This window comes from Eubalaena glacialis, chromosome 3 (assembly GCF_028564815.1).
Source record: "Eubalaena glacialis isolate mEubGla1 chromosome 3, mEubGla1.1.hap2.+ XY, whole genome shotgun sequence".
NCBI lineage: Eukaryota > Metazoa > Chordata > Mammalia > Artiodactyla > Balaenidae > Eubalaena > Eubalaena glacialis.
Window position 1 is genome coordinate 190,828,416 of NC_083718.1, and position 19,042 is coordinate 190,847,457.

The 19,042-nt window shown below is 55.9% G+C and overlaps 1 protein-coding gene across 1 annotated transcript in view; it reads left to right on the forward strand.

Annotated features, from left to right (window-relative positions):
* Positions 1-15,686, forward strand: part of CHD5 (chromodomain helicase DNA binding protein 5) — a 61,267-nt gene extending 45,581 nt beyond the window's left edge. The window contains exons 26-41 of the mRNA XM_061187159.1: positions 175-349; positions 809-901; positions 1,102-1,190; positions 1,499-1,632; positions 2,055-2,199; positions 2,585-2,744; positions 4,744-4,823; positions 5,064-5,196; positions 10,392-10,481; positions 11,109-11,246; positions 11,516-11,624; positions 13,252-13,384; positions 13,810-14,005; positions 15,151-15,314; positions 15,429-15,543; positions 15,649-15,686. Coding sequence (XP_061043142.1) covers positions 175-349; positions 809-901; positions 1,102-1,190; positions 1,499-1,632; positions 2,055-2,199; positions 2,585-2,744; positions 4,744-4,823; positions 5,064-5,196; positions 10,392-10,481; positions 11,109-11,246; positions 11,516-11,624; positions 13,252-13,384; positions 13,810-14,005; positions 15,151-15,314; positions 15,429-15,543; positions 15,649-15,656 — 1,962 coding nt within the window. The 3' untranslated portion in view covers positions 15,657-15,686. The remainder of the gene's footprint in view (positions 1-174; positions 350-808; positions 902-1,101; positions 1,191-1,498; positions 1,633-2,054; positions 2,200-2,584; positions 2,745-4,743; positions 4,824-5,063; positions 5,197-10,391; positions 10,482-11,108; positions 11,247-11,515; positions 11,625-13,251; positions 13,385-13,809; positions 14,006-15,150; positions 15,315-15,428; positions 15,544-15,648) is intronic.
* Positions 15,687-19,042: the final 3,356 nt, after the last annotated feature.

Sequence of the window (19,042 nt, forward strand, 5' to 3'; positions counted from 1 at the left end):
GGAAGAACATGTGGGGCTGGGGGTGATCAGGGAAGGCTTCCTGGAGTAGGCAGGCTTTCCAGTTCCTCCTTGAGCCCCTAGAGGGTGAGATGTGATAGAGGCAGCGAGGCCTCCTAGGGGCGGAGATGCGCGCTGGCCCCGCCCTCACGGAGCCCATGGCACCTGCGTCCCCAGGAGGAGGTGGAGCGGGAGATCATCAAGCAGGAGGAGAACGTGGACCCCGACTACTGGGAGAAGCTGCTCCGGCACCACTATGAACAGCAGCAGGAGGACCTGGCCCGCAACCTGGGCAAGGGCAAGCGCATCCGCAAGCAGGTCAACTACAACGACGCCTCCCAGGAGGACCAGGGTGCGTGTCCCGGTGGGCAGGATCGTGCCGGAGGGGAGGGCATCCCTGTGGCGGGAAGCCCTGGGCGTGGGAGAGTAGCAGCCGTGTGGAGTGGCCTGGGCCGGGAGGCGGTGGGGAGAGCTTCTCGGAGAAAGGGGGCTCCGGGGCAGGTGTGGGGTGTTGGGTGTTTGGGGGAACAAGATGGGTAGTGGTTCAGTGACTTCACGGCTAGTGGTGTGACTTTGCAAGCCTCAGTTTTTCCGTCTGTAAAATAGGGACGACGATGGTATGAGGTCTTAGGATGTAGTGTAGGGTTGTAGGGATTCTACGGGAGCTCACAGGAAGTACACGAGGGCTGTTTTCGTTGTCACTGTTCTCGGGCTGGGGTGTAGGGGTTTGGTGTGGCCCTGGGTGTGGGGGGCTCGGGTGGGCTTCTGCTTGCACAGCTCACCCTGCACCCCTCTGCCTGAACCCCCACAGAGTGGCAGGATGAGCTCTCAGACAACCAGTCCGAATATTCCATTGGATCTGAGGACGAGGACGAGGACTTTGAAGAAAGGCCAGAAGGGCAGAGTGAGTCTCAGCGCTGGGCCGGGGCCCGGGCGGTGTGTTGGGGAGCTGGTGGTCGGCGTGGGGTGCCCCGGGGGCATCAGGACAAGCATCCATCTTCCGGAGTGGGTCCTGAGGGGCCTGCTGTCCTGGGGCGAGCTGCTGGGTGGGTTGGGTCAGGATCCCGGGCCCGGCTGAGGGGTCGTGGCGGGCTCCTCCCCCAGGTGGACGGCGACAATCCAGGAGGCAGCTGAAGAGCGACAGGGACAAGCCCCTGCCCCCGCTTCTCGCCCGGGTCGGCGGCAACATTGAGGTGGGGCCTGCGTGCACACCCCGCTTTCCCAGCTCCCCTTCCCCCGGATTTCTCTCGCCCCCTTTCAGAGCAAAGAGCTCCCCGCTGCTGCCACTCCCGGGGCGTGGAGGAGGGGCGGGAGGGCCGGGGGGTCACGCTGGGTCAGTGCCAAGTAGAGGTGGGCCTGGGACAGACCCTGGTCTGGGCCGTGCCCCTCTGGGCCCTGCCCCCGCTGGAGGCCCGTGCTCCTCCGTGCCCCTCCCTTCCCTGTGCTTTTCTCCCGCATCTCTGAATTCCCCGCTCCCTCACCCTGATCTCCACCGGCCCAGGTGCTGGGCTTCAACGCCCGACAGCGGAAGGCCTTTCTGAACGCCATCATGCGCTGGGGCATGCCCCCCCAGGACGCCTTCAACTCCCACTGGCTGGTGCGGGACCTTCGCGGGAAGAGTGAGAAGGAGTTTAGGTAAAGGGGCTGAGGTGGTGGCCCAGGGCGTGGCTGCCCGCCCTGCAGTGGGCAGGCTCCGGCGGGGCGAGCCAGCACGATGGGTGGCGTCACCGCTGGGTTAAGGGCATCCGGAGAGCTCACTGCTGTCCGATGTTGGCGTGCCTGGGGTCCAGGCCTGGGCAGGGCTCATTGGCAGAGAATGCTGACCAGTCCCCTCTGCCAGAGCAGCTGGTGTTAGCAGCGCGAAGGATCTGGGTTATCCGGGGCGAGGGCCGTCCCAGGAGGGTCCCCTGCCCGGGGGGCCTCTTCTGTCCTTCCCTGGGGCCTGACCCAGCCAGGCCTGGTTGGGAGGCAGGCGACGGGTGATGATTCCAGCCAGGAGGTCCCCCGGGGGTCCTGCCGGCCCCCCACTCCCTGAGCCCCAGTCCCCCCCACCCCAGAGCCTATGTGTCCCTCTTCATGCGGCACCTGTGTGAGCCGGGGGCTGACGGCGCGGAGACCTTCGCAGACGGCGTGCCCCGCGAGGGCCTCTCCAGGCAGCACGTGCTCACACGCATCGGGGTCATGTCACTAGTTAGGAAGAAGGTGGGTGAGTAGCCTTTGCTGGGCTTTTCCTGGTGGCTGACCACGGCCCAGGTGTGCCCCTGGGGGGTCAGCGGGCAGAGGGCAAGTGCCTGGCTTTCCAGGGTCTGAGTCAGGCTAGAGGCATGGACCCACGATGCCTCTCTGGGTAGGGAAGTCGGAGCGGGTGGGGACTGGAGGCTGGGATGGCAGGTGGGGCTGGGCTGGGGATAGGGGCTGGCAGGGGGGTGTGCAGTCAGAGGGGCATGTGGCTTGGCCAGCCTCGGGTGGAGGCGGCACCTCTGCCTCACCCCAAGCCTGGGACGCCCCCAGTCCCACGGGCTGCCCTGAGGCCCTCAGTTCTGAGCTGCGACCACCTCCCTCCCTGCTTCCCTCCCACCTGCCCCAGGTTCAGGAGTTTGAGCACGTCAATGGGAAGTACAGCACCCCGGATTTGATCCCTGAGGGGCCCGAGGGCAAGAAGCCAGGCGAGGTCATCTCCTCGGATCCCAACACACCAGTGCCCGCCAGCCCTGCCCACCTTCTGTCTGCCCCGCTGGGCCTGCCAGGTCTGGGCTCTGTCGAGCAGGGGAGGGCACCTGGGTCACGGGAGGTGGCGAGACCCCACGTCCTCCCCACATCCCACAAGGGCTGGCCTCCCTCCCCGCCCAAAGCTTCTGGCTGCAGAAGTGTCACTCCGCTGAGAGATTTTCTTTTTTTTTTTTAAATTAATTAATTTTTTTTTTTGGTTGTGTTGGGTCTTCGTTTCTGTGCGAGGGCTTTCTCTAGTTGCGGCAAGCGGGGGCCACTCTTCATCGCTGTGCGCGGGCCTCTCACTATCGCGGCCTCTCTTGTTGGGGAGCACAGGCTCCAGACGCGCAGGCTCAGTAGTTGTGGCTCACGGGCCCAGCCACTCCGCGGCATGTGGGATCTTCCCAGACCAGGGCTCGAACCCGTGTTCCCTGCATTGGCAGGCAGATTCTCAACCACTGCGCCACCAGGGAAGCCCAAATGACAGCTTTGAGATGTAGTTCACACACCACCGTGTTCCATCTTTAAAACTGTATTATCCAGTCGTTTCTAGTAGATTCATAGGATTGTGCAACCATTGCCTCTAATTCCAGAATGTTTTCATCACCCCAAAGAGAAACACATACTCATTAGCAGTGGCTCCACATTCCTTCTCCTCGTATCTTCCTCAGCAACCACTAATCTACTTTCCATCTCTATGGGTTTGCCTATTCTGGACATTTCATGTAAATGAAATTATACACTATGTGGCCTTTTGTGCCCGGCTTCTTTCACTAGCATAATGTTTTCCAAGTTCATCCACGTTGTAGGGTATCAGCACTTCATTCCTTTCTGTGGCCGAATGCTATTCCATTGTTTGGATCCACCACATTTTGTGTATCCACTCATCAACTGATGGATTTTGGGTTGTTTCTACCTTTTGGCTATTGTGGATAATATTGTGAGTAACATTGCTTTGAACTTTTGTGTTCAACTGAAAACAAGTGTCTTCATTTCTCTTGGGCGTATAGATAGCAATGGAATCACTGGGTCACATGGTATAACATTTTGAGGAACTGCCAGACTTTCACAGCGACGACACCATTTTTCATTCCCACCAGCCACGTGTGAGGTTCCAGTTTCTCTACATCCTCACCAGCACTTATCTGACTTTTTGCTTACAGCCATCCTAGTGGGTGTGAAGGGGCCTTTTGTTGTGGTTTTGATTTGCATCTCTCTTTCGATTTGCATTTCTCTTTTGATTTGCATCTGTGATGGCTGAAGATGTTGAGAATCTTTTCATGTGCTTCTGGGCCATTTGTGCGGCTTCTTTGGAGAAATGTCATTTCAGATCCTTTGTCCTTCTTTAATGGGTTATTTGCCTTTTTGGTGATTCGTGTGTTTATCTGGGCAAAGCATCTTCTTCCCTCAGTCAGACCCCTCAGGCTGGGGGCGTCCTGCCTATCCCAGGTGACAGGTGAGGCCCCAAGAGGCTCAGCGCCTCTGAGGACGTCCTGCTTCTGGGCACAAGTGCTCTCTAGTTTACTAGACACACCTAGCTTACTTCCTGGCCCCATGTGCCCGTGGGCAAGTCCCTTACCCTGCGAGCCCCGTTTTCTCATCCGTGATGTGGAGCCAGGGTAGTGACCACCTTCCAGGGCTGCTCAGAGCACGTGGGTCACTGGCCCTTTGCAGGATCAAGAACTGACTCAGCGTGGGGGAGGCACGTGGCCAGTCAACCAGCCTGAAAGCCGGGACCACACCCAGCCGTCCTGGCTCCTAGTCTGGGCCTCCACCTACCTCACTTCCCTGCTTCCAGATGGGAGGCCCCCCCGCATGTAGCTCCGTCCTGTCAGCCCCTGGCTTTGGCCTCACTGGGCCCAGGGTCCTCCCAGGCTCCTCACATTGCAGGCCTTGCCTGGGTGCTCTTGCTCACCTGGTTCACCTGTCCTTCTGGAGGTGCTGGGCCCAGGATCCTCTCTGACGCCCCCGTTTCTGCCCTTCTCCCCCTCTCCGCCCCAGCTCACCTGTCTCACCCCGTCTCCCTTGATCTTTCAGACAAAATGGAAGCCCAGCTGGGCTACTTGGAAGAGAAGGAGCTGGGGGTGCAGAAGCCAAAGAAGCCCCCAGAAATCCAGGTATGGAAGATGCAGGTGTCTGGGCCCCTGTGGGGTGGGGGTGGGTCTGGGGACCTGCTCAGGCCTTGCCCAGGCAGCTGTCACTCAGGCCCCCTGGTTCCAGGTTCGAGCCTCTGTGGGGAGCGGGTTGGAAGCAAGCAGTGGGAGCCGGGAGGGTGGGTTCCGAGCCCAGCACCCCTCCCCTGCCTCCACTCCTGTTGAGGCTCCAGGCCCCGCAGCTCCCGAGTCTGTCCTCCCTAGGCCCTGCCAGCTGCCCTGGACAGAGCGGAGGGTGAGGACAAGCACGAGAACTCGGAGGGCAAGGAGAGGGCCCGAGAGGAGCGACTGGAGGAGACGGAGAAGGCCCAGCCCTCCCCCGAGCAGCTGCCGAAAGGTGCGGGCTTCCACCCTGATGCAGTGTCAGGCCTGGCTCAGAGAAGGGCAGCCAGGCCGCCCTCTACCCCGTCTCTCCCTGGCCGGGTGGTGAACTGTGCATCGCTCTGTCCTAGCACCATAGGTCCCAGGGTGAGGGGAGAGCCAGGGGCTCAGTTCTCTACTGAGAGAACTGTGGGCTTTAACTTTTCCTGCTGTACAGTTTGGGGGTTATTGGGCTACATCTTTTTTTAAAAAATAATTTTATTTATTTATTTTTGGCTGCGTTGGGTCTTCGTTGCTGCGCGCGGGCTTTCTCTAGTTGCGACAAGCGGGGGCTGTTCTTCGTTGCGGTGCGCGGGCTTCTCCTTGCGGTGGCTTCTCTTGTTGTGGAGCATGGGCTCTAGGGCGTGCACGCTTCAGTGGTTGTGGCTCGCGGGCTCAGTAGTTGTGGCTCGCAGTCTCTAGAGTGCAGGCTCAGTAGTTGTGGCACACGGGCCTTGTTGCTCTGCGGCATGTGGGATCTTCCCGGACCAGGGCTCGAACCCGTGTCCCCTGCATTGGCAGGCGGATTCTTAACCCCTGCGCCACCAAGGAAGCCCGGGCTACATCTTTTTATTAGTTATTTCTGAATCAGTGGCCTCGTGGTCTGAACACATGAGTCTCTATGATATTGTTTTTATATGATACTGTTGAAACCTGCTTTCTGGCTTAATGTGGTCAGATCTTGTAAATACTCATGTGTGCTTGAAAAGAATGTTTGTCCTTTCATTGCTGGGTGTAAGGTTCTAAATATATGCATTAGATCATTATGTTGTTCAGATTTTTTTATATCCTTACTTATTTTTGGTTTGCTTTGATCAGTCACATCTGAGAGACTTGTGTTAAAATCTCTCACTGTGAGTGTGGGTTAGTCTCTGTCATTGTAAAGCCAGATTTTGTTTCGTATAGTTTGGGATTGGGTTGTTAGGTGCATATTGGTTCAGGTTTTTTATAATTTTCTGGTGAAGTGTTTTTCTGTTTATTATGTAATAACCTTCTTATCCCTCCTGATACTTTTTGCTTTAAGGTTCATTTAGGCTGATTTGGATTGAGCTTATTTTTGTTTAGTATACACTTGGTGTATTTTTTTTTTTTTTTCTTTTTGGCCATGCTGTGCAGCATGTGGGATCTTAGTTCCCTGACCAGGGATTGAACCTGGGCCCCCTGCAGTGGAAGCGCAGAGTCCTAACCACTGGACCTCCAGGGAATTCCCATACTTGGTGTATTTTTTTCTATCCTTTTACTTAAAAGTATAAATAAAAACTTTATTGTGATATAATTCATATTCCATACGGCTCACCCATTTAAAGTGTATCATTCAGTAGTTTTTATGTATTCACAGGGTTGTAGAATCATCAGCACAATTAATTGTAGAACATTTTCATCATTCCAGAAAGAAACCCTATGCCCATTAGCCCATTTTCTCCTCCCCACAGCCTGTGGCAATCACTAATTTACTTCCTGTCTCTTTGGATTTGCCTGCTCTGGACATTGCATATAAATGGAATCATAAAATATATGCCTTTTTATGTGTGACTTCTTTCACTAAGCACAGTGTTTTCAAGGTTCATCAGTTTTGTACCATGTATTGGAACTTCATTCCTTTTTGCTGAATAACATTCTACTCTGTGGATAGACCATATTTTATTTTCCCATTCATCAGTTGATGGACTAACCCAACATCAGTTGGGTTATTTTGCCTTTTGGCTATTATGAATAATGCTGCTGTGAACATTTGTTTGTAGGTATTTGTGTGGGCATAGATTTCAGTTCTCTTGGGTATATACATAGGAGTGGAATTGTTGGATTGTATGGTAACTTTAATATTTTGAGGAACTGCCAGATTGTTTGCTACAGTGGCTGCACCACTTTACATTCCTACCAGCAGTGTATAGTTTTCCAATTTCTCCACATCCTGGCCAACACTTGTTATTATCTCTCTTTTTGATTATAGCCATCCTAGTGGGTGAAAAGTCGTAGCTCAAGTGGTTTTGATTTGTATTTCCCTTCTGTGTAAAGATGTTGAGTATCTTTTCAAGTGTTATTGGCCATTTGTACATTTTTGCTGGAGAAATGTCTTTTCAGATCCTTTTGTCCATTTTTTAATTGGGTTATTTGTCTTTTTATTATTGAGTTATAAGAGTTCTTTATAATACATGTTCCACATCAGATATGGTGATTTGCAAGTATTTTCTTCCATTTCTTAATTTTTAATCTATCTGTATAATTAAGTTTTAGGTATATCTTTTGTAAACAGTATATGGTGGGATTTGTTGTTTTAAATCTAATCATATAATCTCTACCTTTTAGCTGGCAAATTTAATCTCATTACATTTATTGTAATAGCTAGGTATTTGGATGAATTTCTACTCTTATTTTGTGCTTTATATCACCCTTGCCTTTTCTTCTTTTTTCTCCTGACATCTCTTGGATTGATCACATTTTCTATTTTCCCCTTTTCCCCTCAACTTCTTTGGAAGGTTTACAGTCAATTCTATTTTGTACTCTTAAATTTTTAACATGTTACCTCCTGAATACTATAAGGACTGTAGGCAACTTTAGCTCTGACGCACTCCCTTTTCATCTTCCATGTGCTGTTGCTTATTTCTAAAAGTTTTGTGTTTGCTTGTTTGTTCATTGTTGATTTGTTCAGCGTCCTCCTTCCCAAAATACACTCTTCAATGGTGCTTTAAGCAAATTTCTGTGGATGGCAAATTCTCTCATTATGTGTTATTTTTCCTTTACATCTTATTGTATTTTTCTTTAATAATAGCAGAATTCGAGGTGGGATAGGGGTTTTCCCTCAGCACTTGAAGATGTTTTTTCTTTTGTATTCTGGCTTCCATTGTGCTGAGAAGGCTGCTCTCAGGGTAATTGCTGCTCCTTTGTAGGAAACCTGCCTTTTCTATCTTTCCTAACACGGAAAGACCATTTGTAAGATATTCTGTTTGTCTTTGGTCATGTGCAATTTCACAACAATGAAATTTTTATTTATCCTGCTTGTGACTGACTGTGATTCTTTTTTTTTTTTTTTTTCTTACTGACTGTGATTCTTAAAGCTGAGTGTTGTGTCTTCTATCGGTTATGGGCAGATTCTCAGTCACTCCCTCGCTGAATGTTATCTTTCCTCCCATTATGTTTATTTTCTCCTGGCATTCCTCTTACTCATCAATTCATTCATTCACCCAACAAATACATATTGAAGGCCTGCTGTGTGCTGGGGGCTATCCTAGGCTCTGGGGACACAGACAGTGAACCAAAGCCAAAGCCTTCACATGGAATTTGTATTCTACTGGGGGACCCAGGTGATCAGCAATAAGCACAAGTAGGTCTTGTTCAATAACAGACTCCAAATGCAATGAAGAAAAGAAAGCAGGTACAAGGTTTGTGAAAGAGGGAGGCAGACGTGTCTTTCACATCTTTTACTTTTTTGTTTCCTGTTTCTCTGCAAGGCTTTTTGAATCATCCTCAGATCTAGCTTCAGTTCCTACTTTCTTTTATACAGCTATTCATTTGTATTATTTTCTATGGTTGCAAAACAAATGATTACAAATTTAGCAGCATGAAGCAACACCCGTGTATTAGCTCACAGTTGCATGGGTCAGAAGTCTGGGGTGGTGTGGCGGGGTTCCCTGCCAAGGGACTTGCAAGACTGAAGTCAAGGCATTGGCTGAGCCGAGTTCTCATCTGAAGGCTTGGGGGAAAATCTGCTTCCAAGCTCATTCTTGCTGTTGGCCGACTTCAGCTCCTTGGGGTTGGAGGACTGAGGCCTCCTTTGCTGGCTCTCAGCTGGGGGGCCATTCTTAGCACCTAGAAGCTGCCCACGTTGCTTGCCACGGGGCTCACTCCATCTTCAAACCAGCAATGGTGCACCAGTCCCCCTCAGGCTTCAGATCTCTGACATCCTTTTCTGTGACCATTCAGAGAAAACTCTGCTTTTAAAGAGCTGGTGTGATGAGGTCAGGCCCACCTGGATAATCTCCGTCTTTTAAGATCACCTGTGCCTCATCGCATGACCTTCTCAGGGGAGTAGAATCCATCACATTCACAGTCCTGACGACTACGTACAAGGCTTGTTCTCCAGGGCCAGGAAGTCGTGAGGACGTCTTAGAAATCTGCAAGGAGATGTCTAAAATGTTAGTGATTATGTATTTCATTTCTAGAAGTTTTATCTGGCTTTTTCTATTTCCTTTTTTTTTTGATTTGTCTTTTCTTACGAATTCTCTTCCTTTTTTTTCTCTCTGTCTGGCTGTGGGTATTGTTTTCTGAGTTTCATTTGGGTGCATCTTCATCAGAGATTGTTTTATCCATGAGAACCCATGTTATTCCTGGGTAGCAGGAAATGTCTCCCCTTGTATTTCTGTGAAGCCCAGGGCCTAGTGGTCTCACTAGTGACTTGGCTGGTCTGGGACCAGTCTTTATGACACAATTCAGATTCCACAGCCTGCATGCCTTTGTATTGGGTTTGGACGCTCACTGGGGGCTTTCTGCCCCCTAGATTCCATGTGGGAGCCAGGCTTCCTCAGCTTGGCCATGAGCTGGCGAATGGAACTTTCCCTCTTTCGCAGAGAGCACAGCAGTTGGAGGGTGTTGGTTCATTGGTTTAATTCCAGTTCTCTGCATCTCTGGGGCTTGCGGCCTCATCCTTCCTGTCTGGTGTTGAGACACAGCTGGAGCCCCCCCAGACCTCTTCCTGGTGTCCAGTCACCCTCTGCCCAGGCCCCCAGCATATGCTTCTCGAGCTTTGAGTTTCCATTCATTTATGGCACCTGGCAATTTCCTTTTCTTCTTGTGAGTGCACCCGTGTGTTTTTTTAATGTGATAGATATTGCCTGACATTTCTGGGTGTCTGTAAGAGGGGTTTTGTGTTAACGAAGCCCTGACATGTTGCCAGAACTTTGAGTCCTCTGGTTATCATTGTGGTAGGGAGGGTTCGGAGACTGTGCCTTGAGAAGTTTGGGGGGAGGGTGCTGCTGGGATGGGTGGGTGGGGGGAGGTCCCGCCCCCACCCTGCCTCCCCAGAGGACCCTCCCTGATGGTACCTGTTGGACTTCTGAGTAAGATGATGGAGAGGATTCCGTGCATGGCTAAAGCACTGTTGGGAAGCCACCAGCCTGGAGTCTCCTCTGCCCTTCTGGACCCCTCCCCACTCTGTGAACACACTTTGTCTTGCAGAAGAAGTGCTTGCTGAGAAGGAGAAGATTCTGGACAAGTTGGAGCTGAGCTTGATTCACAGCAGAGGCGATGGCAGTGATTTCAGGCCAGGTTTGGGGCTCTTGCATGTGCTCTGTCCTGTGTCCCTTGGTCTCTTGAGGGAACCATCTGGAGCCTCTTGGTCCTCTTACAGCCTCCTGGGTACCGTCCCCTTGGCCCCAGGCCCTGATCAGAGCTGCTGGGTGGGAGCCTGGACTCGCCAGCCCCTCAGGGGACAGACCTTCCACCTCCTCTCTCCTGACCTCTCCTGTGGCCCCGGCCACCACCAGGGGGAAGGAGAGCTGGTCATAGAGTTTGGCCTAGAGCATTTGGGGTTCAGCTGGCAGCCTGTGTCCTTCTAAGTGACCGTTCTGGAACGGTCGTCCCCAGATCAGAGCCCCAAGGCGGCACTGCCCTACTTCAACATAAGCTGCATTTTCACAGTCCCCCGCATCCCCACTGTTCCCAGGTGGTCCTGACTTGGTGGAGGGACACTCAGGCTTGGAGCAGCCCTCCCTGCTCAGGATGGAGAGAGGGGGCTGCTGGCTTGTCTGTTTCAAATCCCTTTGGGGAGTGAGCCCCTTGCGGGTGGGGAGATGTGATTCCCGCTTGCCTTTGGGTCCCCAGTGCTTGGGGGAAAGAGGCCCCTGGGCAGTGCCTTTGGGATGGATAGATGAAGGTGGGTCTGTCCTCCCACAGATGACACCAAAGCTGAGGAGAAGGAGCCCATTGAAACACAGCAAAATGGTGACAAAGAGGAAGATGAGGAGGGGAAGAGGGAGGACAAGATCGGGAAGTTCAAGTTCATGTTCAACATTGCAGACGGGGGCTTCACAGGTACTGGGGTGGGGCCGTGGGCAGAGAGCAGTGCCTGTTTGTGTCGCAGGCTTCCTGATGGTTGGTCCCAGGAGTCTGGGCAGATGGTTATATTATACTAACGTGTGAATGGTTGACAGAAATCCGCGGTATGACCTTTCCTAGTAACGCTGGAACACTGAACCTCTCGGGGTGGGGAGATGGTAGGTAGTGAGGGAGAGGCTTTCCTAGGCCCACCTCTATGGGGGCTGGGGGGCATCTCATTCTGCTCCCCTTGGCTGGCTTCCCAGAGCTACACACACTGTGGCAGAACGAGGAACGTGCTGCTGTGTCCTCGGGGAAAATCTACGACATCTGGCACCGGCGCCATGACTACTGGCTGCTGGCGGGCATCGTGACGTATCCTTGGCCAAGCTGGGCTGGGCAGGACTCTGATCTGTTCCTCTGTGGACCTCAGGGAGGGGTGTGGGGCTTGTGGGGTGAGGAGTCAGGGGCTGGTGCTCCTAACCAGGTGCCAGGGACCCTTTCCTGGTGACGATGACAGTGACCGTGATCGTAATGGTAGCTTGTCCCTTTATACTCAATACTCCATCCTCACAGCAGCCTTCCCAAAGGGTCACTACTACGATCCCCGTTACACAGAGGAGGAAACAGCTGCTCAGAGAGGCCAAGTGACTTGCTCAGGGACACACAGCCCTTCCATCTGACTCCACAACAAATGCTCCTAATTCCTACCTGATACAGACCTCACCTCCTCCCATTGATGACACCTGAAGGGTGCTTCACCATTTAGGAAGGCTTTCATTCATTCATTCATTCTTCAATTCTATCTTTACTGATCACCTGTCATGTGCCAGGCACGGAGGATGCAGCCATGAACAAAACAGCCCCAAATCTCTGTCTACCCAGAGCTCACATCCTACTGGGGGTAGATGGTGAACAGCATAAATTAGCAAAGTGTGGGGTTCAAGGAACATGATAAAGGGAGGATGGGAAAAGGGAGCTTTGTGGGTGGGGGTTGCCTGTAACGTGGGAAGGTCAGAGAAGGCGACATTGAGTACAGACCTCCCAGAGGCAAGGAGAGGGCCACACAGCTACCCGGGGGGGAGCCACCCAGCAAAGCCGGCCTTCATGACGACCTGGAGTGGGGCTGGTTATTATAACGAGAGGTGGAAAGTTGTAGATCAGGGGTCGGCAGACCTTTCCTGGGAGGGGCCGGGGAGTGGATATTTCAGGCTTTGCAGAGGACTCCTCCAGTCTGCCATGGTAGCAGAAGTAGCCACAATACGTTACCAACAAGTGTGGCCATGTTCCAATAAAGCTTTATTTACAAAAACAGGCTGTGGGCTGGATTTGGCCTGTGGACCCAGTCGTGGAGGTTAAGATGCTTGGAGCCAGCCTGCCTGGGTTCGAACCCTGACTCTGCCCCTCACTAACTGTGGGACTTTGGGCAAGAAAATTGTGTTGTGTTTCTTTGTTCCCTGTGAAGGCTCCAGCAGAGGCCCCTTCCTTTCCTGTCCCCAGCTCCTGGTGGCGGCTGTCAGTCCTTGGCGTCCCTTGGCTTACAGCTGCACCATTCCAGTCTCTGCCTCTGTTGTCACTCACATGGCCTTCTTACCTGGGTGTCTCTCTGTGTCCAAATTTCCTCCTCTCACAAGGACATCAGTCACTGGATTAGTGCCCACTCTCTCCCAGGATGATCCCTTCTTAATCTGATTACACCTGGAAATACCCTATTTCCAAATAGGGTCACAGCCACAGGTGCTGGGGGTTAGGACTCGGATGTTTCCATCCTCTGGGTTTTGGGGATGAAGGAGTTGATCTGATGAAGCCTCGGTGCCACGTCTGGGCTCCTGGGGGCCCCTGTCGGTGTCCACTGATCGTCAAGTCACCCTTGCCCACATGCTCATCTCGCAGCCAAGGTTAATGACTATCTGGAGAGCACAAAGCCAGGGCGCCAAGCCCTGGGCTGGTCTCCCGCCCACCACCCCATGGCCAGGTTTGCCCTTAACGGTGCCCCACCCAGGCACGGCTATGCCCGTTGGCAGGACATCCAGAACGACCCGAGATACATGATCCTCAACGAGCCCTTCAAGTCCGAGATCCACAAGGGCAACTACCTGGAGATGAAGAACAAGTTCCTGGCCCGCAGGTTCAAGGTCAGTCCTTGGCAGGGCCAGAGGCTGGGGGCGGGGTGCTGCAAGAGGGCAGGTTACATGAAGGTCTGGGGCAAGTTACATGAAGGTCTGGGGCAAAGAAATGAGTGAGCAGCAACCCCCCACCCTGTATATCTGGATGCGGGCCAGACTGTCCAGGAAAGGGAGTCATTTAGTCAATCAACGAACAGGTGCTGGGTCCTTGCTCTGGGCCAGGCCCCACTGGGCGAGTGTCCCTGCCCTGGGTGATGGGTGCAGAGAACTCAGCTTGGGGCGGGCTCTAAGGGGTGGCCCAGAGGGTGGACAGCCGGGTGAGGGTGTGTGTCCTCCTTCCCTGCTTTCCGCCAGAGCCTTGGCCTGCGGGGGTGGGTGCTGGCGGAGGGGGGCCAGGCCAGCGCTCAGTCCCTCTCCTCCCCCCGCCCTCTCAGCTGCTGGAGCAGGCGCTGGTCATCGAGGAGCAACTCCGGAGGGCCGCGTACCTCAACATGACCCAGGACCCCAACCACCCCGCCATGGCCCTCAATGCCCGCCTGGCCGAGGTGGAGTGCCTTGCCGAGAGCCACCAGCACCTGTCCAAGGAGTCCCTCGCCGGGAACAAGCCTGCCAATGCCGTCCTGCACAAGGGTGAGCGAGCCCGCTCCCTGGAGGGGGACCCACCTACCTTGCTCCTGCCCAGCGGCTCCATAGCCATAGGTGGGGGCGTGGGGCTGGGGACAGGACATCAGATGGGACAGGCTGTCATCCAGCCTCTGCTCTTACCTGTGGGGAAAGCGAGGCCCTTGCTTTTCTAGCCTTTTTCGGAAGGTCAGCGCCGTGCAGGCCCTGGGTGGCGGGTAGGTGACATAGAAGACTATTAAGTTGTACAGCTCGTTTATCGAGCCTTGACAACATGTTTTATTTTTTTATTTAATTTTTTTTTTAGTGACAGAGGAGAGGACCTTTTTAAAATTAAAAAAAATTTTTTTTATTGGAGTAGATTTACAATGTTGTGTTAGTTTCAGGTGTACAGCAAAGCGAATCAGTAATCCACATGCGTATGTCCACTCTCTTTTAGATCCTTTTTCCATACAGGCCATTACAGAGTATAGAGTAGAGTTCCCTGTGCTGTACCGTAGGTCCTTGTTAGGTATCTATTTTATATGTAGTCGTGTGTTTGTGTCAGTCCCAGTCTCCCAACTTACGACAATGTGCCTTAAATACGTTCTCTCTTTAACCCTTGTAATATCTTTAAGTGGTGAGGTTTCTCATCCCATTTTAAAGTCGGTGCTCGGGGAGGTGAAGTAGCTGCCCAAGGTCTCCCGGGATTCTCATCTTTGACCCTCGTGCTCCAAATCCTGAGGAAGTTCCCAGGCTGGTTAGAGGGAGGGGGTGAGCCAAGCTCACGTGAGGGTCCCTGGACTCTGCGGCCCCCGCTGCCTGGGAGAAGTTTCCTGAGGCTGCTCTGCGTTGGGCGCGGACCCTGTCCCCCCGCAGTGGCCAGTGCTGCAGGCCTCCCCGGGAGCCAGGAGGCTGGCTGAGGGCCCGGGGGGAAGCCCAGCGTTGGGTCGGGGTTCCTGGCTGTCATCTCTGCAGCCCTCGGCCCGGGAGAAGCTGCTGGGAAAACCGGGCTCTTGTCCAGCAGCCGGCGGGGCTCTGCCTGGCTGGCTGGGAGGGCCGGGTGAAGGGCGCCCCCTGGCGTCCGCTGCGCGGGTGCAGTAACACAGCGACACAGCCTGGTAGCTAAGTGCCCGCTTGGGTGCCGCGCCCCGCGCCTCCCCTTCCCTCCCCAGTCCTGAACCAGCTGGAGGAGCTGCTGAGCGACATGAAGGCGGATGTGACGCGCCTGCCCTCCATGCTGTCCCGCATCCCCCCGGTGGCCGCCCGTCTCCAGATGTCAGAGCGCAGCATCCTGAGCCGCCTGACCAACCGAGCCGGGGACCCCACCATCCAGCAGGTCAGGCCCGGCCTGCGCCCCGGCCCCAGCCCCCCACGCACGTCCTGGGCGCCCTGGGTGGGGGCTCGGGCCGGCGCGGGACTTGGACCTTTAAACCTGAGTCCTTGCCTCCAGGGCGCTTTCGGCTCTTCCCAGATGTACAGCAACAACTTTGGGCCCAACTTCCGGGGCCCTGGACCGGGAGGGATTGTCAACTACAACCAGATGCCCCTGGGGCCCTATGTGACCGGTAGGTGCCCGTCTGCTTCCGGGCGGCATGGGCAGGGGCGCCCGCGGGGCCCCAGCCGGCCCCCCGCCGCCCCAGGCAAGCCAAGCTCTCCTCTCTTTGCCGCAGATATCTAGCCGTCCCCGAGATTTCCCTCTGCTGCCGGGCTCGTTTCCAGTGGAGGTGAGGCCGCTCGTGGGCGCTGCGCTGTCCCTTGTCCCTCCTTGGCTTGGCGAGTCAGGCCAGGCCAGTACGGGCCCTGGTCCCTGCGCTTCTTCACGGCCCTGGGGCCCGGGGGCCTCGCCCCTCCACGCTCGGGGACCGTCTTGGGGCCGGTGTGTCTTCCTAGGCTTCCAGACGCTTCCCCGGGAGGCTGGGGGGCAGCACACGGCAGGGCGGGTGCACGTGGGCGTGCTCCCCTGCGTACACGCGTGCGTCTGTGCGCCGGTGTGTTGGTGTGCGTGCGTGGCCCCGGCAGTGAGTCAGGGGCCATTGCCCCCAGCCTGGAGCCCTGACTCCACCGTTCTGCCTGCGCTTTCCTGCTGGGTGGTGGACGCCCTGGGACGTCACCTCCCCCCAACCCCTGCCCAGGACCAGGAGGGTGGCCCGGCGTGTGTGCGGCTCAGTGTTACCGGCTGGGAGAGGGTTTGAGTCCTGAGAAACCACCAGTCTGCTGTGGCCTCCTCCGCCCCGCTGACAGCCCCCGCTAAGCTGTGTGTCCCATCAGAACCTCTGCTTCGGCGCGGAGGCTCGGGGGTGGGGCGGTTCCAGACAGGCTGCTCCTTGGGGTCCCCGCCTCCTCCACGCCCCAGGCGTGGCCGTGGCCCGAGGCTGGGAGGTCTGGGCTAGGGGACCCCCTGGTGTCAGTTGGCCATGACAGGTCATAGTGGGTGGTCTAGGGTGTTGGGTGCCACCCCTGTGGGGACCCGAGCCCCCAGCTGTGTGACCCGTGATCTGCCTCTTGCAGCCGCGCCTGTCGGGCCCCCTGCCCGACCCCCGCAGGAGAGAAAAGCTGCCGCCTTTCTAGAGCCACGCCACCCGAGGACAGAAAGGGAAACCGAGAAATGCCACCTCATGGGGACAAGGCCGCCTGAGCCCAGAAGTGCCACCTGCTCCTAACCCAAGTGCTCCCCACACCACCCGGGACGCACCCCTTGGCCACCTCTGCCAGGACGACTTCCTAGAAGAGATTTCATTTCTTTGTACATCTTTTGCACTTTCCTGTTGAAGACTTGAACAAGTTTGTCTTGATAAAAGTCGAGTGACGCGTGGGGGAGTCTGACTTGCAGCACGTACGTCTCTCTCTGCCGACGGGTTCCGGACCTGAAGGGAAGCTCCTGGGAGCCCAGAGGCCGCCCACGGACTCGGCCCGGCTGAGGAGGACGAGGTGCCCGCCCTGGGCGCCCTCAGTCTGCCCCCATCCCCCCATCCCGCCTGCACCGTGCTCCAGCCCCTTGCCCGTGAGGCCCCCCGGTGCCAGGTGGGTCAGGACTGGGGAACTGGCCGGCCTGAGGGTAGAGACCTGGCTGATGCCCAGGTCAGGCCAGGCCGCTTCCTGCAAGGCTGGAGACCACCAAGTATGTGCTGTCTCCGTGGGACAGGTGTCTGTCCCTGGCCCAGCCTGTCTCACAGGCCCTGGACTCGGTCGTCACCAGCGGAGGGTCTGTGGCCCCTGCCCTGCGTGGCAGGTCACTTGTTCCCCGGAGAGAAGGGGAGGGCAGGGCCTGCAGGTGTTGGCCTGGGGGCTGCCGGAGGCTTCCTCTCAGGCCTCCGTGGGAAGGGGCGTGCTCTCCCCCTGCCGGGGTGTGGCTAGTGTTCCAGTGGGGAGGGTCACAGCAGCGCTGAGGGGGGCCCAGGAGCCCCTGGTCCTGCCCTGTGCCCTGGGGGTGCCCGTCACCCCCACCTCCAGGTGCACACTCCCCGTGCGATCTGGCCGCAGATGTGGAGAAGCCAGGCCACACGCTGGAGCCCGGACTTATCCCTCCCTCTCCTCTTGTCCCTGGAGAGGCCTTGATCTGGGCACTTGCCATCTGGGGTGGGCCACGACTGCCCTCGCTGTGTTCTCGGAAGGCTTGGGGAAAGCTTGGAGGCAGGAGGCAGGACCCAGTAGCCTCTGCAGTCTTCCCAGCTGGAGTGTCCCCAGCTTCCTGCCTTGTTTCCCGCCAGTAACGCCCCACTGGAATCCTGATCCTCCTTCACGCAGCCGGTGGTACGCTGTGATGGCCCCAGTTTGGAGGAAGGGAGGAACGGGCCAGGGCCTGGGCCTGTCTGTGTCTCATGTTCCCTCTGGCCCAGCCTGGAAGGGAATTCCAAGCCTTGAGCAGGGAGGGGCCTTCCTGGCTTGGAGCCCTGGGTGCAGAATCTTGTCTGAGAGAGAGACAAGCTGGGCCTAGGGGTGGAGGCACCAGGGGGGTTCTGTTCTGCTCCCTGGCCAGGACTGGGGCCAGGATTTGGGGGTGTCTTGGGGACACAGGGCCATTGGCCAGCTCTCCCTGAACCCCTAGAGGGCTGGACCCCCAAGGCCCCTGCCATCTCCAGGCTGGCCAACCCTGGCACTGCGGGTGGGAGGAGTGGGGGGGGCGCACAGGTGTCCAGGACACACGTGACAGCTGCTGACCCCGCCTCCCGGAAGGGTGGGGTCATTCCTGTCCCCTATGGTTTGTCCAGTGCCACGTGGTCCTCCGACCCGTGCCCCCCTGCAGAGGTTCTGGCTCAGGCCACGGGCAGCGTGACTGCCAGGAGCCCCCGACATGGGGCCCTGTGACTCTGCCCTCTCAAGCAGGCAGTCAGCCTGCCAGACTGGCTGGCCTGGTGGGGAACACAGTGGATGGGTCCTGAATGTCAGGTCAGGGGGCACGTGGTAGAGGACGGGGTCTGTGTTGTCCCCACTGCCTCACTCCAAGGGCAGGTGGTCCTTCCCCTGCCAGCCCTTGCTCCCCAGCCAGCTTCCCTCTGCCCTTCTGTTTCTCCTCCTTCCCAGGCCTCTGCCCTTTTCCTCTACCAGCCAGAGCCAGGCACCCATGGATGGCCTGGCCCCCGGCACTGCCTGGTCCAGGAAAGGCTCAGCTCTCCAAGACCAGCACCTGGGAGGCCTGGGAGGGGGGGCTGCGGACAGCTGGGGAGTGGGTTTCTGGCTGACTGGTTTTGGAGAAGAAAAAGGATCTTAAGAATGTTTTCTTCTTGGTTTATCAAGTTATCTCCTGCCGAAAGTTGTAGTGGTGGGGAGGGGGTGTTGGCCATCCACGGTCTTCGGCATCTTCAGGCTGGGTTTGGTTTTTCCCGCGGGCAGGAGAGTCGTCACATGCAAGCGGAAGCCAGAAGTGCCAGCCCGCATTTTTGTTTCCAGCCACCTTATTATTTAGACCAGTGCTGAGTAGGCTTTCTGTTGAACCATCTTGGGGCCACAGTCTCGGAAGGCGTAGCTGGCTGGGCTCCTGGGTGACCAGGGGAGTTTGGGCTGGACTGTGTCCGGGGGTCCCCTTGCACATGCCCACCACGGAAGCACATCCTGAGACCCTGTGCA